Here is an 18,249-nt window from a genome sequence, read left to right on the forward strand (position 1 = left end):
TTCCTTCTGCTATCTCTGTATTTAGGATTTGCCTTCGATTAGAGCACATCTCAGAAAATGCTCTGACCCAGTCTTCTGTTTCTGCAGGAGAGCAGATTCTGGTCTATAAGACGAGTCCAGCCACACTGGGGTGTGAAGTCTGGCTGTTGTCACAGAAGACTCCTCAGGAACATCCGTGCTAAGGTGTCTGTTCTCCTCTGAATCTCAGCCCATGCGAGACCAGAGAGCTCTGAGCATTTCCACTGTCCCTTTGTCACCTACGATGAGATACAATATCTCCATAATTCTCCGCACTGCACACAAAAGCACAACCTCTGTTCATCCGGGCTGACTCCTCCTCTTATGCCACTCCTTGCAACAACTCTGCAAGCAAAGTTTGTATTTTAAGCCCATTTTGTGGGGAGACAGGCATGCAGAAAGACACTCCGAGTTAGATAAACTGCTTATGAGAAATACCCATAAATTAGAAATGTTTTGTTAATGCTGTAATGAAAACCACATTGAGATCATGTTATAATCGCTCTGCTTTGTGTAGGGACGCATGAGCTTTGAATGCCAAAGCCATTCAGAGTTAGGGGATGGGGGAAGAGACAGATAAGCACAGAACAATGACATCACATTCATAACAATCTCTAGAGGGGTAGAAGGGATCTGGAAGAAATCGCTTTTTCTCTGATGGGTTCATCTGCTGTGCACACAGCTCTGTTCAACAAGCACACATAGCTTTGAGACTGCTAAGAGAACCTGGCAAAGCAGCACGCTATTAATTTGCTCATGCTCACAACTGGCAGCTCAGGAGAGCAGCACACGGTGCAGTCCAACAGGCTCACTCCCAGTCCAACAGGCTCACTCTCCATACAACAGCCTCACACCTGGTACAACAGGCTCACTCTCAGTCCAACAGGCTCACTCCCAGTTCAACAGCCTCACTCCCAGTCCAATAGGCTCACACCCATACAACAGGCTCACTCTCAGTCCAACAGGCTCACTCCCAGTTCAACAGCCTCACTCCTACTACAACAGGCTCACTCCCAGTTCAACAGCCTCACTCCCAGTCCAATAGGCTCACACCCATACAACAGGCTCACTCCCAGTTCAACAGGCTCACACCCGGTACAACAGGCTCACTCCCAGCCCAACAGTCTCACTCCTACTACAACAGGCTCACTCCCAGTCCAACAGCCTCACTCCCAGTCCAGTAGGCTCACTCCTACTACAACAGGTTCACTCCCAGTCCAACAGGCTCACTCCCAGTCCAACAGGCTCACTCCCAGTCCAACAGGCTCACTCCCAGGCTGGAGTCCTGGTCCAGTCCTGTAAGAGCTCCGCTCCAACCTCAGAGCAGTTACCATGAGCTCTGGCCTACTTATTTGCACCAATATACTAATGCCACAGCAAGAGACCATCTCATGCAGCATAAGCTTGGGAAAGCACTCACAGCACACAGAGATTCTCCTCCTCACTCACACCGAGTTTCCTGACTGCTCTGTGCTTGCTCCTTCCACCTGGACAACTGCAGAGAAGTCTGCTGGAGGTAAATGCACAGGAATCCTGGTTTAGAAGTGCCTACACTGCAATTTCTTGCAGGCTAGGAGAGCATTTGAGGGAAGTGTGACCATTTTGTCTGTTTTCGTATTCTTTATCTAGCGATGACTCAGGCAATCCTTCAAAATAGGACACCAAACTCACCTTGGTGTATGTTTTCACCTCGGAAAAACGTGAGGCATAGGTTGTATCCTTCAGAAAGGTCACACTCTTAAAAACCCCTGATGGAGTCTGTACAGTGATGGACATTCTCTAACATCACAGCAGAAAGAGGGAAAAGCTACTAAGAGAAAATGACAGAAAAAGATTCAGTGGAGGGTTAAAGTGCCATGATCAAGTGGGGACATTGGGGATTAGAGAGTGGAACTGCAAAGCGAAACATCCCTGTGCTAAGACTGAGCAGGCTGTGCAAAAGCAAAGAAGATATCACAAAAAAAGTACTGTGCTCCCAGGAAAGACATGGAGCAACCTGCTAGGGTTTAGCAACAGAGGATGATTTTAGAAGGCACTTGTTGTGCAGTTTTGGGATCCAGCTGCCTGTACAGCTCACTCTCTGCTGACGCTGGGCAAAGTCCTGCTCTCGCCGTCTTAGTCTCTTTTTCCCTTGGGTCTGGTACTTGGTGATGAAAAACATTATCAGACTAGTGGGTGCGATGGCTCAGCTTTGGCCAGGCCTCCAGAGCATTCACTAGAAGGAAAGGATCAAGCCGCACCTCTGCTGTGGTGCATGCTGTTTCCTCACCAAGCTTTCATCTCTCTATTCAGTTTTAAATCGCATAGGACAGAGCTCTCCTCTATGCCCAGAACTATCTTTGCTGGTTCCTGCACAATCTGGGCAGACAAAGACATTTTAGCACCGCAAAGCAGTCGTAAGTCACTGCACTGGATAATCACTTTTAACACTGTACAGTCTGAAATCAATTCTCCCAGGTCCCGCTGCTGGCAGAAAACACCCTGAACACGCTGAACACGCATCTGATTACAGTTCTGCTCAGCCAAATATTCTTCATGGTTTTTACAGATGTTCCTTTCTTCTAGCCCATAGTTATGAACATTATGAGCCGATGCTCCCTTCACCTGCCACTTTTCTCTGCCAATAAACCTAATGAAAATCTATTAGCTCATGCCTCTAACCTCAGCAAGTCCTAGCTGTGCTGCTCTCCATCTCATCTGGGATAATTTAAGGTTTCAGGAACTGTTGGCTTAATGTTATCTTTAAAAACACCTCCCTTCCTGATACAATCAGAGGCTGAGAGTTTTCAAGCAAACAAAAACAGCTGAGCTATCCAATCTCCATAAGGTTTCCATAAAAGTCTCATTTGGTTAACTCACGTTAAGCTGTTTGCAACCAAGCGCCACAAAGGCGCACAGAGAACACAGGCTGGAGCTGTGGGCTCCAGTAAAGAGAGACACGAGACACATTCTCACATAGAGCAACTCACATTTAACAGAGCTGTGCCAGTTCCCACCAGGAGAGAGCTGGGTCTGATGTTGTAACATTGATGAGCAACTGTTGAGTTCCCTCAATCCGGGAACAGCTTGAACGCAGGGTTGGAGGACTCTTGCTTCCAGGTCACTGCATCAAACTATCTAGGGTTGTGCAAAATGAACGGAGAAGCCGTGGTGCAACGCCAAGGAGAATGAGCTCACTTTTCACCTATGAATCGGTTCAGGACACGCCGCATGTGTCAGGTCAGAGAGCAGGGAACATTTTTGGCCCTTATCCTCATTGTCCACAGCCATTTTGTGGACACAGGAAGACATCTTCAAATGAGAACAAAGCCCACAGGTTGAGCTAAGCTCAGCTGATCTTTCCTGAAAGCTACTACAAAATCATGACAGACACCATAATAAATTACTCAGCTAGACAAGCAATCAGCACCCAAAAAGAGAGGAAGGAGTCTTCCTCTTCACCCCACCAACGCCAGGTCACAGTGTTTGGGAGTGAGGTAACGCTTACCAAAAGTTCCTCCCATTGGCAACACTGGATGTTTTTGTGTCTCCAGACAGGACACACTGAATAGTGGAAAGCTGAGCTATGACATTCTTAGCGCTGTGAAGACAGAAGGATGTTTCCAGGAATGAATGTCTCGCTCCAGAGCCAGCCAGCCCTGAGGAACCTGCTCTGAGAAGTAACTGGGATGCAACAGCAGCTCACAGCAAACAGCCTCAGGTAACAGAGAGAACGTTCAAGGAAATGACAAGGGAGCAAATATTCTTGTCTGCAGGAAAAAGTGGAGCAGCAAATCTAGTGCTGAAAAGACTTCACATAGGAGAGAAAAGGGGGATAGCATTAATATTGCTTCCCTACCTCACAAAGCTGGAGGAACAGGAGGTACTTTTACCTTCCATTCAGGCTCAAGTCCTGGACTCACAAGGCAAAGGGGGACACAAGGAGGACAATTGTTAGATGGATATGGAGGCAGAAATTAATGAAGAACAGGTGATGGAGAAGGGAGACCTGTACCAAATCTCCAGCTTCTGAAGAGGCCCCAGAAACCAGCAGGACAAGCACTAGGCTGGGTGTAAGGACACCGTGTCCTTGTCTGCGATCAGCCCACTTGGAGCAGGTACCTTCAGTTCCCCCATCCATGAACTGGGGTAGTAGAGTTTCCTCATTTCATACACAGCTTCCAATGCTTTTTCTGTTCAAGATACAGATAGATTTTAAAGCTTCTAAGACAAAGCTCAAACTAAGACCAAGATTTTCAGGCCTCCAGAACTCGTGCTCAAAGACCTTTGTTCTGCAGCTCTTGAAAGCAATTTATAGAAGGAGAAATGGAAAGGCATTTGGGGAACAGAGTAACAATGCCCTTCCACTAAGGAAAGACAAAACCCAGCTCTTATCCCCTCCCACACAGGCTGCAAATCTGGCTCCTGATGGTGCTAAGACTGCAACGCTGCACACGTTGACCCAATGAGTCTTGCTTTAGAGAGCAACAGCACAAGTCAAAGGGTATCGGCTTTGAGGGATGTTCAGGACTTACACCAAGGCCAGGCCAAGCTACAGCAGTGTGACGTGGGCACTGCTAAATCTTGCAACTTTCAGGGTTCTGTCATGCTGAGTGGTGATCTTGTAACTCCTATAACTTCCATTATACAAGTCCATGCATTTCTTAGCATAAAACGGAACTGCTTTGAAAATTCCTCCGCTAACAGTTCTCTTGAATTATAAGCAGCTGCTCCACAAACTGGGAATTTTCACCCTAATTATGTTTGGTATGAGATATTCACATTTTAATTGAAAAAACAGACAGTAGGCATGCAAGCTAAGAATGCTACAAACCGTCAGCTTCCAGCAACCAAACTCAAAGGTTTCCGGGTTTGCACCACACAGTTTCAGACTTTTGATGAAAAGAAAACTTCTAAATATTTAAACAACAATTTCATTTCCACTGGAACCCTCCAGGTGGTGAGAGAAGGGAAAGTTTCCTGCCCAGCTCTAGAGAACTACAAGAGACTTTGTAACACACAGGATCCAAACAAAACTTTGGATCTGAACTCTGGGGAGAAACCAAGCATGGTTTAAAACCTAAACACAGCCATGATGCAGGCTGAAGGATTTCTGGCCAAATGTCAGGTTTGGGTCTGAGTTTATGGAGCTTCAAAGGAAAACCATGAATCTGTGGTTGCCTCTTCTGCTCTTTTTTGAAAGCCACCTCTCAGTTGTTCACACATCTCCAGCGCGTATCTCTGGGCCGCATGGAGGTGCCTCCAAAGCAGGTAATTCACCATGCTCCCCACACCCCAGTGCCTTTACTCAGATCCTTCTCCTTCCCAGATCCTCCAGCCCTCCAGATGTGGCCCTCCAGCTTCTGCTCTTCATGTCCTCAACACCCACCACATCTCAATTAAGTAAACATGAGCCAGAGCCAGCCAAGCTCTCTACTTATTGACACAAGAGCTGGCAATTCCAGAACCTGTCTACTACAGAGGCCAGTGTAGCAGTACAGAAACCACGCAGGACAAATTCTATACGCTAGCTGTCCCATACCCTGAATGCTCAGTGGCATTCCTCACAGGGCAAACAGCTTCAGCAAACCGTTCTCCTGCTCCGAAGAGCAAACTACACAGCTGCTCAAACCATGGGCAAGTCCAACACTGAGCCATTAGATTTCCACATGTAAGAAACTAATTCATGCCTTTATTTTATACTCAGAAGGGTCAGGGGCACCTCCAAAACAATCAGGCAGCTTCTCAATAGGTTCCATGCTAGAAAAGATAAATTCTACTGTCACTGGTGGTATTTGCTGTGAGTTATGCTGTCGGGTTTCCTGTGTGGGTTTGCAGGCATGACAAATGAGGACAAGAGGATCGTTAGTTCTTCCAGCTAAATGGCGCTCGGTACAATTCACAAAAAGACCAGACACTCAGGCTCTAATTTGCTTCTTACTTCAGTTCTTCTGCTGGGTGAACTCTGTAGAGGAAACATCTTTCCAAGCTGCACCCACAGGAGCCCAGCAATGCCTCAGTCACTGCTCCAACACAGCTTCCAGCACCAGAGATTATCTAAGCTGCATGACCCGACCTGCTAAGTACCACAAAATACAGGGGAGGAGGCAAACGCACCTGATCCCCCTACATGCTGAATCCAACAAGATATATAGAGATGCTGTTTACAGGCAAGCTTCTTGCCTTTTATATTTTGTCCCCTCCACTGCTCAAGCTTATCTGTTCACATACTTGTCAGAGTCACAGCATACAATACCACCGGCAATTTTCCTCTAAAACAAGAATCTCTTTGCAAGAGGCCTATTGCTCAACTGGAACAGATGATTAAGCTTTTATTGGAGCCCAAGGATGGATGGATGCTGAGTTTCAGAGAGATCATAAGCATCTCTTAAACTTCACTGCTTGGCAGGGTCCGTTCAAATTGAACTTATTTGCAGCCTCCTCCTCTCACCGATGTCTCAGACATGCCCAAACTGGGGCTGGTTTTACAAACCCTTGGGTCTGTAAAACCCAAAAGGGACATGTCTCTTCCAACCTTGCCACCTACAGCAAAAGCTTGTGCAGTAAAGAAACCAAAATAAACTAGATATGATTTCATTAAGGCTCACAACATTTTTGACACTCAGGGCAGCTCTGCCTAGTACACGTCATTACACTTCCCCTTAGATTCAAGGTTAACCTGCCCGGCTCAGCCCTTCCGGGAGCCATGTGCTGAGGCTGCTTTTCCCTCAGCTTCACATCATTCTGCAAATCTAATAGCTCCTCATCCCATAATTATTACCTTCACAGTGAAGCTGTTTGAAGGTCCAAAATATTTTGAAAGCAAACGTCTGCCAGTGCACTCAGAAAAAATCAAATCAAAACTGCTTACTGAGAGTAACGGTGTCATTGATCCTGAAACTGCAGAGCACTCTGTCAACGTTACGGGCGTGTCGAAATCCGTTTCCTCTCACCACAACCTGAAACGATTCTGTAGCAAAAGAGACAGAGGGTTATTGATACACAGCAAGGCAAAGAACAGTCCTTTCGGTAAGTCATGTATGTCAAAAGTTTTCACTTGAGATCTCTTGAGCTATAATTTGAAGTTTAACAATTTTTAAGTTTTAAAAGTCTCTCCCTACCCTATTTCAACTTGAGTTTTTAGAACCAGGAAATACAACAGATACTTTTCAACTGACCTGCAGTGAAAACATGAAGCTTCAGATCTGGACACTGAGCTTTCCCCTCCCCAGGTTGCCATTTGAAATGGCAGAGTGTTTTGGGTGAAGAAAGGCCTTCCAGTGCCAACTCGGAGAAACCAAAGTGCCACTTGCCTACGTAACTTCAAAATGGTACCAGTTACCTTGAGTTTTGGCCCTGTTAGCTTGAAAAGTACTGGGAAAGGTTTACCAGCTTCCTGCAGCCACCATTAAGGCCGCCTGCAAGGAGAGCACTGTTTGCAGACATTCAGGTTTTGAAACAGGGCCACAGTCCCAGAAAAGTTCTGGTGGTGGCCATGGGGACTCCAGCAAGGAAACAGCCCCCGTAATTCCTGTTACTATCGAGGAGAGGCACTCAGATAATGCCACTCATGTTCTGCTGGTGAATGTGGTTTGAACGCAAAGTGTTTCACCGTCCAGGACAAGCAGGCGGAATCAGAATCACCGCTCTGGTTTTAGAATTCCCAGGAGCAACAAGGAACCTAGTTTTTGCAGATTTAAAGTTTTCCTCTTGCACTTTACAGTCCCCATCTTCTTTCATCTCCCTTAAGGGCTCGTACACTGTACTTGTCAAAAAAAGCAGATTTGCTCTGGAATCTGGGCTCTCTTCCAGGTCCCACTCGTTTACAGCCAAGTTGCAAATCATCCCACCACATCGAGCCAGGGAGGCTGCCGCGCAGGCCCATTACGTGTTGTCCAAGAGCATTTGGGAAGAAGAGGAGAGAAGAGCTCTGTTCTGGAGTACAGGGGCTGATGAATACTTAAGAGAAATCACAGAAGTCTCAACTGCTGGGGAACGAGAGTTCATGTACAGTCAAAGAACAGCATATCAATGATGTCAGATTAACCACGGGGATCCTGTCTCTGCTTGAGAGTGAAAATGAACAGATACACTCTGCTCTCTGCACGTCTGTACTGCTGCAAATCTAAATAATCAAGAAACTGGCATTTCAGAGTGACTGGTTGCTGTTGAAATTCATTACTCAAGCGCCTGGGACCAGCCTACAGTGCAAGAGAGGAGCTCTCATAGTCTCTCCTTCCAAAAAGGCAGCAAAAATTGGCACCACTCTTGAAGGATGTGCACAGCAACAAGAGAACACAAGGTAGCAGAGCTACACCTGCAAAAATTCATTTCAGAAGTCACTAGTGCACATAACCTTCACGTTCAGCGGCACTTTCTTTAGTCTCAAAGTCCTATGAGATGGAATTACCTGCAGTTTGAGAGCAATGGAGTATTTGCCCAAACTCGGAGATGAGGCCATGAACTGAGTGTCTAAATAACTGCTGGCACTTCTCAAGGTTAATATTTCTCCTCTTGCAAAGCATTGGCCAAACTCCAACATGCACGGTTTCTATAAAACCCTCTCCGTTTCCTCTCAGCTGGCTCTGCTGGACACAGCTGTACATTCCCCCTCCATTCTCATTCTGACACAATGAATGGGAGTGATAAGCAACTGACAAGTGTATTAGAAAGCATTAAAGATGGTTCTAAGTCATCTTCCGGCTTATGACATTACGTAAGCATTATTCTGTATGTGTAAAGGGGATCTAAATCTTCAAACAGTTTCATTTCCTTTCCGAGCATTTATTGAACATATAGACTGTCGTAACAACAATCACCTGCCACGCTCAGTCAGACAGAGCCCTGGTTTGGAACCTTTTTAACATAGGAACTATTTAAATGGCCAGTCAAAGTGAGAAATAGAGGACTGAGTACTGTAATTCATGTCAATTATGCCATCCTGGCTTCAAAAGCCAAAACTACTGTAGTGGCATGCATGGAATGCAAAACCGATGCCTGGTACGTAGTGGGTATTCAGGCTGCTGTCTTGCATCTGCTGGAAAATATGAGTACCCAGATATGTTTAGGTAACCAGGCAGTTGCTCCAACAAGACATGGGAAGGATGGTTAAAGCACATACTTGAGAAGTGAAAACAAAGAAGTAATGACTATTTGCATTCTTATTTTGACTCCTAATTTAAGAAAAAGGAAGATGCAGAACTTGTCAGGGGCTCATCCTCTACAAATCTCAGCTCTGCTCCCAACCTCTGTACTTAATGACTTGCTACGCATTCACCAAACAGGTAGGATACACTTCACAAAATGTGAGGAATTCACATGAAGGAGATGGAAGACTCTAAAATGGTTCTCAGGCTTTCTTCAGAGAAGTCTGGGTTCTGCTGAATGCAGAAGTGCTTGCCAGGACTTTAAAGCTACAGTGTCCACAGCACAATCATACGAGAACAAGCACACAAAGAGAGGACAGTGCTAGTCACACAGGTCACCTGAATGGTATTTAAATTCTAGTCCTCAGTCACTGTATCAACCCTAAATGCCTGAGAAATGTTCAGAGAACACTAGAAGCCTTTACAACAAAGTGTTCTCATTTGACTTGCTTGCTAGTTTCTCAAGAAACACTTCCCTCAACAATCCCATTTGATATCATTTGGTATAAATGGGAAATGTGCAAATGACTGCGAGATGAAAAAGAAATTCACCAAAAAAGCAAAAGTTTTAGCTGCAGTTAACTAGTTCCTTTTGTACTCTCCAATTAGAGATAGAGAGAAATGTGTGTTTTAGGCATCATGAACAACCAAGGCCTCAATTCATACTTACCCCCTGCACATATACTGGAAGGCTCTGCTGCCAGAATTTCTATACAGGATTTCTTCAAAATCTAAAAGACAGAAAAAACGTCATGAAGTATCTCAGCCTCATTTCTATAGAAACACAAATCTGAAGGCGTGACACTTGTCCTCAGGTAAACGCTTAACTCAGTGTTGCACTTGGCATTCATGTCACAATCCTGCCATCCCCGCTCTTCACTGTAAAGCAGCCACACGGGTGTCATTGCTCCTCCACAACGAGCTGTTGCTGTGGAGGAACGTGACGGCTGCTGCCGCCCTCCAGCATCTTCGTCGTGGTACACGTTATCATGTGGCCTGGGATCTGGAACAACCGAGGTGGGCTCTGAAGGCTCCACGAGGCAATGGCACTGCCCTCTCTTTGCGTCTCCCTCTCCAAAACTATCCTGGAGCCCAAAAGTCCAAATAAAACATGGCAAATTTAAGCCAAGCTGTTTGCTTTTGCACTAAAGTGTCCCAGGAATATCTACAGTCACTTCTCAAGTCTCAGCACAGGGGTTCAAACTCCTGAAGTTCTTAACCCAATCTATGAGAGAACACCTGAGCACATCCCCAAAGCTGTACTGTGATTTGTAATCAAGTTGTCCAGACAACTGTTCTTGACTTAAACCCAACTTAAATTAAGCAGCATGTCTTTGTAAGGGTTGGCACTGCCTTTGACCACTTTACGTGTAGACAGCGATTAACAGCAATACTTCAGCATGAGGCTTGGCAGGCAGCTTGCGAGGCAGGAGGAGCACGCTAGGGCTGGATACTCCTGATTCCCATACGGCGCTAAAATCGCTGGAGCTGTTATTTCCACGCAGCAGCCTTTCCCTGCCCCGAGGACCAACTCAAATTCTCACTGCACACAGTCAGCAAACTCGTGCCAGTGTCCGTAAGCCCCTGTGACAGTGGCAGCAGCGACAAGGACCGTGGGTGCCCAGCACGGGGCTGAGCAGCCCCTAGACGAGCTATTCCCCATCAAAATTCAGGTCAGCTCCAAAAGGCAAGTAAATGTCAGCCAAGCATCATGACTCAAATCCAACATAAAAATGATGTTCCCAACTTTAAGTTGAAACATCTGTAAGGAAAGAACAGCAACCAATACAGTAAATTCTGTATGACAAAGATAATGTATTTTTTTCTACAATCATGGCTCTCTGCCTCAAATATAAAATTGCAAAAGGTACAGAGAGAGCGATGCTTTTAAACAGAAGTTGGAGTTACTCAGAAGCACGGCTGGTAGAGACTGGAAAGCACCAAGGGACTGAAGGAACCAGGACCGTCTGAGCTGCTGGCAGCCTGGCAAGCGAGGAGAAAGAAGATTTGCAGGAACAAGGTTATACAGGAACTGTCAAGTGGAAAGCAAAGAGAAAGTCAACAGTTGAGAACTCAAGTGAAACGCACTACAAGAATGTGAAAGGCAGAATAAAGAAAATACACAAAAAATAAAGACTGTAAGAACACTCTTCCAAAGCATCCATCTGGATCTATCCATTTATCCACCCTGTCAGCCCCCTACTACCCACCCCTTACTCATTCCAGGTTCTGTTTCTCTGAAGATACAGTGTATTTCTCCCAAAGTGACTGCCAAGGCTAATGAGCACAATTAAGAGCTGATATTTCTGCACGTTGTGGCAGATGAACTCCCCCCGTCCCACCACCCCCCAAGCACAGAAACGTCCAGGCTGCTGGAGCACTATGGTCACACACCCAGCCCTTGGTTCACAGACTGGGCCCTCGATCAATGAAACGCCTCAGCTGACACAAGTTTCTGGACCACTACCATAAACAACTACTATAATTGTGGAGAAACCCCATTTCTAGTTGGTTTTCTGCTAAATGGTTGTGGTTAGAATAAAATCAGTTCGGAGCTTATTGCCTGTCTCAACTGACTTTTGGGGTGGCTCTGTGACACAAGTATTCTTCCTCCTCACTGAATGTCTTCTTTAAGAAGAGAATCTATTCACATTTTCCCAAATTCCCCTCTCCCTCAGCATCCCCAAACTTTTAAACATATATTTCTTCTCCTCATTGCTTTGCAGCGATGAAGTGAAAGTAGGCAAATGGTCGAGAGAGGTTCTCCTGCCCCTCTGCTCTGCCCTGGGGAGACCACACCTGGAATATTGTGTCCAGTTGTGGCCCCTCAGCTCCAGAAGGACAGGGAACTGCTGCAGAGAGTCCAGCGCAGCCAGCAAGATGCTGAAGGGAGTGGAGCATCTCCCGTGTGAGGAAAGGCTGAGGGAGCTGGGGCTCTGGAGCTGGAGAAGAGGAGACTGAGGGGGGACCTCATTCATGTTTACAGAGATCTAAAGGGGCAGTGTCAGGAGGATGGAGCCAGGCTCTTCTCGGTGACAACCAGTGATAGGACAAGGGGGAATGGGTTCAAACTGGAACACAAGAGGTTCCACTTACATTTGAGAAGAAACTTGTTCCTGGTGAGGGTGTCAGAGCCTGGCCCAGGCTGCCCAGGGAGGTTGTGGAGTCTCCTTCTCTGCAGACATTCAAACCCGCCTGGACACCTTCCTGTGGAACCTCAGCTGGGTGTTCCTGCTCCATGGGGGGATTGCACTGGGTGAGCTTTCCAGGTCCCTTCCAATCCCTGACATTCTGGGATTCCGCGAATCCAGAATACTGTATACATTTTGTTTGGATGACAGCGGGTCGCAAGTATATGGAAGGAGAGCATTTCTTTGTTTTAGTGTGAGGGTTGAGGGATGCTAGCAAGGTAGGGTGGAGAAATTTGTGCATTGTTGTGTCTTTTTCTTGTTGCCTGAAGGAATGTAATTCACTCCTAAGTCTGCCGTAGGCAGGCCTTTGCAACGAGGTTAAGTTAATATGTGAAATCCTCACATGATTAAGTTTGAAATTCATGAGTTCTGTTCAGTCATTTGCAAACATTTATGCTGTAAGCCAACCCAGATGGGGGGTGGAATAGCAGGTATCTCCATTACATGATGCAGAGCTGCCTTCCAGCCCAATCCAATCTATTTATCTGACTACAAAAAGCTGGTTTTACTGATTTCTGATGGTGCCAACTCCAATATTTAATTGATTTAGAATAATAAGTTTCCTGTTGGTTGACCCACCCTAACTTAAAGTGAAAGACCACGCAGCAGTAACTATTGCTAAAGAATTCCTTTGTCTTCTTTATAAACATAAACCCAAAAGACTTCAATGTACTCATCGCAGAAGGTTTCAGCATTCGGCTGTTGTCTTCCTGAGGACCGCGCAGGCCTGTGTGGCTGTAGGTGCACTCTGTTCACCGCGGGCTGGCTTTCCAGGAAAGCAAAATAACATGCAAGAGTGGTGAAGCAATCTCCCAGCTGAGCGCCTATAAACCACCCCATACCCAGATGAACTGAGTCCGCATCCTCATTTTCACAGGGAGAACTCCGGCAGTGCTGGTTTACTTGGTAACCGACTGCAGGCCTCAAGGCAGCTCGCCTTGGCATCCGTGCAGAAAAGTACTTGACGCACGTGCTTGCTGCTGTGAGGAAACATCTCATTGTCTGTAGCAGCACCGGCTTAATGACCAAGCGCAGATTCCCAGAGCAGTTTCGTGGGGTATTCTGTGGGGCTCTGATTATGCTCCAGATCCACACAGGCTCCTGGGAGAGTCTCTTGTTAATATTTCTTGACATGCCAAGTAAAAAATGCAACATGTGCTTGTGGAAGGGTGGCTTTATTTGTCTCAGCTATCTTTCTCAGCATAGAACTGAATTTAGCAGCTACCTGTGAGTAATTCAGCCTCTTGCCAGGCCAGGAGCGAACCTGCAGGTCACCTGGGCCCTTCGAGAAGCAAAGGGAAGAAGGGAGTGAAATCCTGCAGCTGCTGGAAGCTTCCCATTTGTTGTTCTGGTCCACAAGCATGCAGACAGATCACAGCAGCTGCATATTTCTTATAAATATTTCACCAAATTCAGGAATTCTAATTAGCAAACAGGATGCTGGGGTTTAACAGAAGGTTACCCCCTAATCAGTGCCAGTGTGAATGACCCGCAGCCTGAGGCTAGGTACGCACTCTTGAGCTCTGCTGAATTGCTAAATAACAAAGTCTGTTGCCAATTACAAAGCAGTAATTTATTTATTAAGTGTTTCCTGGCCAATAATATCTGCATGAGCTAAGTAAAATAAATATATTGAAGTCTTGTTAAATATGCATTTGGGGGAATAAAAAAGTAGAAAGCATCATCATTACCACAGGGCATTGAACACCTTCAGCTCCCACTTTAGGGATCATGTTTTTAAGCACGACTTCAGCGCGGGTCTGTATTTTCAACTCATTAAAGCAGACTGCAGCACACACCAGAATAGCTTGGTGGTACTTAGTGGGAGACAGCTCTCTGCGAGCACCCAGCAGATCTTCCTGCAGCTGCTAACTCAAAACTTGCTGGCTCACACAGAAAAGGAAGGGACATTCATAGACCCACCACCCTGAACACCTTTGCTCGGCAGATGTAGAGAGACCACCTTCAAGCTTCAGCCACTCTCAGCTCTCTCTTAATTTCACATGGTCTTCTAAGTCCACCACCTCTGCACACACAGAAGGTTGAAAAAGATCAGCTCCTCAGGACAAGGGGAGACGGGAGAGTCCAGCCAGTGCAGTCACACCAAATCACCGCAGACCAGAACAAACCCAGCTCTTCGCATCTCTAGAATGATTTCAAACATTGATGTCTGCCAGGCTCATCATTTCATCTTTCCTTCCCCTGTTACATCAGACAGTAGGTAGTTGCCTAACCGATCCTCTCTGCATGTGGCTGAACATCCTTGCTATACCAGTTCTTACACAGGAATTGAAAGAAGCTTCCAAATCTCCTGGCTCTTTTAACACGAAAATGCTTTCGTGTGAACCCAAGTGCTTTGTTTGTTTGGTCCAAGACAGAGGTGCTTAGCAAGGACAAGAAAAAAAGGAATGAGGGAGTTTGTTTTCCAGCTAGAAGAGGAATTTACACACTCATTCTACAGAGCCATTAATGTGCTTCTTGCCATTCCTTTTACACACATCCTTTCTACCCAACCTGTTGCAATCGCTCCACTCCAAGCGATCGCGTCACAGATTCATTTCTGTACGATTACACTTCCTTGTGACCCTCCTTTCCAGGGCTGGTAAATCTTGCACCGGTCAGCTGAAGCAGTTCTTGCCTAGGCTTCTGGAGGCTGAAGTCTTCCCATTTTGTTAAGTATAACTGGAAAAGGAGTCAGAACTGCTCCTGGAATTCATTAAAAACAGCTGCGAAGGGAATGCAGGACTGGGAAGCAAACTAGGGGTTTTTGTTGTTTTGTTGCTTTCTTAAATTACATGCAACACCTGATTGTCCAAGAGTATTGAGCCAGTAGCCCCACACTTGGACGGTGCCAGGAAAACCAATAAGCCAGGGATTGTATTCCGTCTACACGCAAGAGCACTAGGGAAAACCGAGCCCGCACTGAGGGAACAGTTTTGCTTGGTACAACATGGTCGGAACGGTGTGGAACCACTGCAAACACAGAAATCTGAGACACCCCCTGTTGAATCTACCCTGCCTGGCTTCGAGTTGTATACTTCATCTGGGGTTTATCAACTAAAAAGTGTCTAGCAAAATGAAGAAAACACATGTCTTTAGAAAGATTTCCCATCCTTTTTCATAGCCATGGGAAGCAATCTAATTAGAACAGTTATGAGACACAACTGAGCAAAAGGAGCAGAGAAACACTAAAACACCTGGCACATTTTACACTTATAAAGAAAATGACACACACATCCTCTTATATATTGCTTTTCCTGCTCAGTAAAGGGAAATGTTGGTCCTGGGTGAGAGAGGATGAGGCTGCTCAATGTTTTAGAATGAGAGGCAGGGATGCCTCTTATTTGCCAGTAAAGCCCATGGGGCCATTTGTGTGGCTTGTACCCAAGCTGTAGGGAAGGAATCGGACTGAGTCCCTCTCTCCGTCACCCAAACTGCTGCTCTTACCCCCCGCACTCAGGAACAGGCCAGCTCTACTATGCTACACCCAGCCTTTAGAGAAATGATCCATTTGAATCACGAAACCTCGGTCCGGGGAGGAAAAAAATAGCCCATTTGTTAAGAGGCCGAATGTAGAAAGCCAAGTTTTTGGGATTTTGCTATCCATAGTAGGATGCATTCCCCCATTCTAAGCAGGTGAGCAGTGCAGCACATCCATCAGGACAGAAAGGATGCTGATCAAGTGAACTATGGGATGAAAGAGTGCCCGGATTTTTCCAACAGAATGTGCTCTAACACACCTCTGCTCTCCCAGTCTGTGGCAGTCGTTTTGTAACCTGTCCCCATGTGCCTACTCCATTCAGTCAAGTATTTCCCATCAAGGCGGAGACAAAAGTAACATTTGGGCTCAAAGCTTCCTGTATTGTGACCTGTTGATAAACTCTACCTTGAAGTAGCAATATTAGTACAAACAAAGGTCAGTTTCTTTGGACCAAGTGTTTAAACGACTGATTAGCAGTCAGCAGGTCCTTGTGAATACAGGAAAATTAAACCTTCAGCTGTGCAAGCTAACACAAACTAACACAAACCAACACGCACGCATGCAAACACATAATTAAAAATACTTACAGAGTCTATGATCCCCTGGAGGGCTTCAAAACCATCATTCACTGGAAAGACGTGATCTTTGCTGTCGGCAATTCTAGCCAGCTGACAGAGCGGTAAAAGCAAATAAAATAGAAATGCAAAGAATGAGATAAATTAGCCAGCAGGCAGCAAATTAAGACTTCTCCAGACCCATCCACTTGCAAGTAAAAAAACCCCAAATACTCCCAAGTACTCTGTTTGGATTGCTAGTGCACTGTAGTTTGTCAAGCATTGAAAAGTTTATCTCTTTATCCTGACTGATTTTAGGAAGCTCTGTGTCAGGAATCACAACAGGCTTCTCTTGGCTTTCAGGATGAGACAGAACGTGGCTTCCACTGATGCCCAGACCTTAATGGTCTTTATTGCCAAAAACTTTCTCCCACATGACTGTAAATCACCCACCACACTAATTCCCGAACCAAAACAGGCCACGGCATCAAGGCCACTAATGCAGCAAAACACTTTAGCACATCACTTAAACCAAGGAACTAATAAAAATGATTCAGTATTTTCACATATAGAGAAGACTAATGCAAATTATACCCCACCTGGAGATACAGGCCTGATTCACCTTTCCCATCAGGACAGATTTGACTGTTTGTCCTGGGCTCAACCATTAGAAAGCCAAGAAGAAGGAAAGAGGGAGCTATAAGAGAAGGTATCTTCCCAGGGGGTGGCAGGCAGGGAGCAGAAGAGCATTTAGAAGCCCACATGAGAAGGAAGAGGGGCCATTGATGAGGCAGTGGCAGGATAAGGGGATCCAGGACATCACCTGGAGAGGAGCTATGTGCAGGTTCACTTGTCAACAGCATGCTAAGAGTTAAGGCAAAAATATAAGCCTAATTCAAAAGTAATGAGCTCTCCATGCATCTGCTGGAGCAAATCAAGTTTTAGTGCTGCAAGGCCAATGTTTGTTATAGTTACTCTCTCCCATGGCAGAGGTAACATCAACCCAGCCGGCCTCTTTGGCGTTTCCTGGAGCACTGAGAGCTGGAGGCAGCAGACGCGTCACACATTCCAACCTAAACCTCACTGGCTCCACCTTTCCAGCTCATGTCACCCCCACTTCTCAAGCAAAACACCAACCTGGCAACCTCCTGGTTTGCATCCGGAGAAATACTCCAGGCAGCTTTGCGCTGCCTGCTCTGGGAAGGGCAGTGGAGCTGCTTAGGGCTTGCTGGCCAAGATCCAGCAGCTTCTGTAAACCAGGATGTTGACAGTGTCCTCAACTTATTCTCCATGGTCGTCCTCCTTGTGCATTCTGGCACTTCAGACACAGTCATCTAATTCCAGTTAATTTCTTCAGCATCTAAATGACTTCAAGTAGCAACTGTCTTTGAGGTCTGCTACTTTAGATCTAGTCTCTTTGCTCTTCTTATTCCCTCTTTGCTTTTTCTATGAATTATTCTGGGTTACACTGGTGTCTGGTTTTGATTCAAAGGAAATTGTTCTAAACCAAGTTTGTTTTGACTCCTTTTTGAATCAGTGCTTGAAGTTTTGTTAGAAAGCTGAAAACCCGGAAAAGCACTATCCAATAATGATTTCAGCGCTCCAGTTAGGGGCTGTGCAAGTGTTTCACTTGTGTTAGAAAAATATAATGTCAACTGTTACACTTGGTATGGAATGTAATTCATGGACATACCAACACTCATGTGATAAATTTAGAAGGCAGACTTTCAAATGGGAAGACACTAAAATACAAGGGTCACTAATGATGCTGTTTGCTTTTTACAGCATAGTTTTCCATGAAAGAAAAGCTGGACTGAAACTGAAGTGTATAAAACAATAACTCAATTTTATGTGGGGCAAAGAGGGGGGAAAATTCTCCA

At 45.8% G+C, this 18,249-nt stretch overlaps 1 protein-coding gene across 2 annotated transcripts in view; it reads right to left on the reverse strand.

Moving 5' to 3' along the window:
• The window catches only part of ANTXR1 (ANTXR cell adhesion molecule 1), a 104,079-nt gene that overhangs the window by 68,134 nt on the left and 17,696 nt on the right, over positions 1-18,249 (reverse strand). For both annotated transcript variants that reach the window (XM_065856624.2, XM_065856623.2), the window contains exons 8-10: positions 16,403-16,483; positions 9,814-9,874; positions 6,869-6,967 (exon numbers count right to left, since the gene is read on the reverse strand). In XM_065856624.2, the coding sequence (XP_065712696.1) occupies positions 6,869-6,967; positions 9,814-9,874; positions 16,403-16,483 (241 nt within the window). The remainder of the gene's footprint in view (positions 1-6,868; positions 6,968-9,813; positions 9,875-16,402; positions 16,484-18,249) is intronic.

This window comes from Patagioenas fasciata, chromosome 26 (assembly GCF_037038585.1).
Source record: "Patagioenas fasciata isolate bPatFas1 chromosome 26, bPatFas1.hap1, whole genome shotgun sequence".
Classification (NCBI taxonomy): domain Eukaryota; kingdom Metazoa; phylum Chordata; class Aves; order Columbiformes; family Columbidae; genus Patagioenas; species Patagioenas fasciata.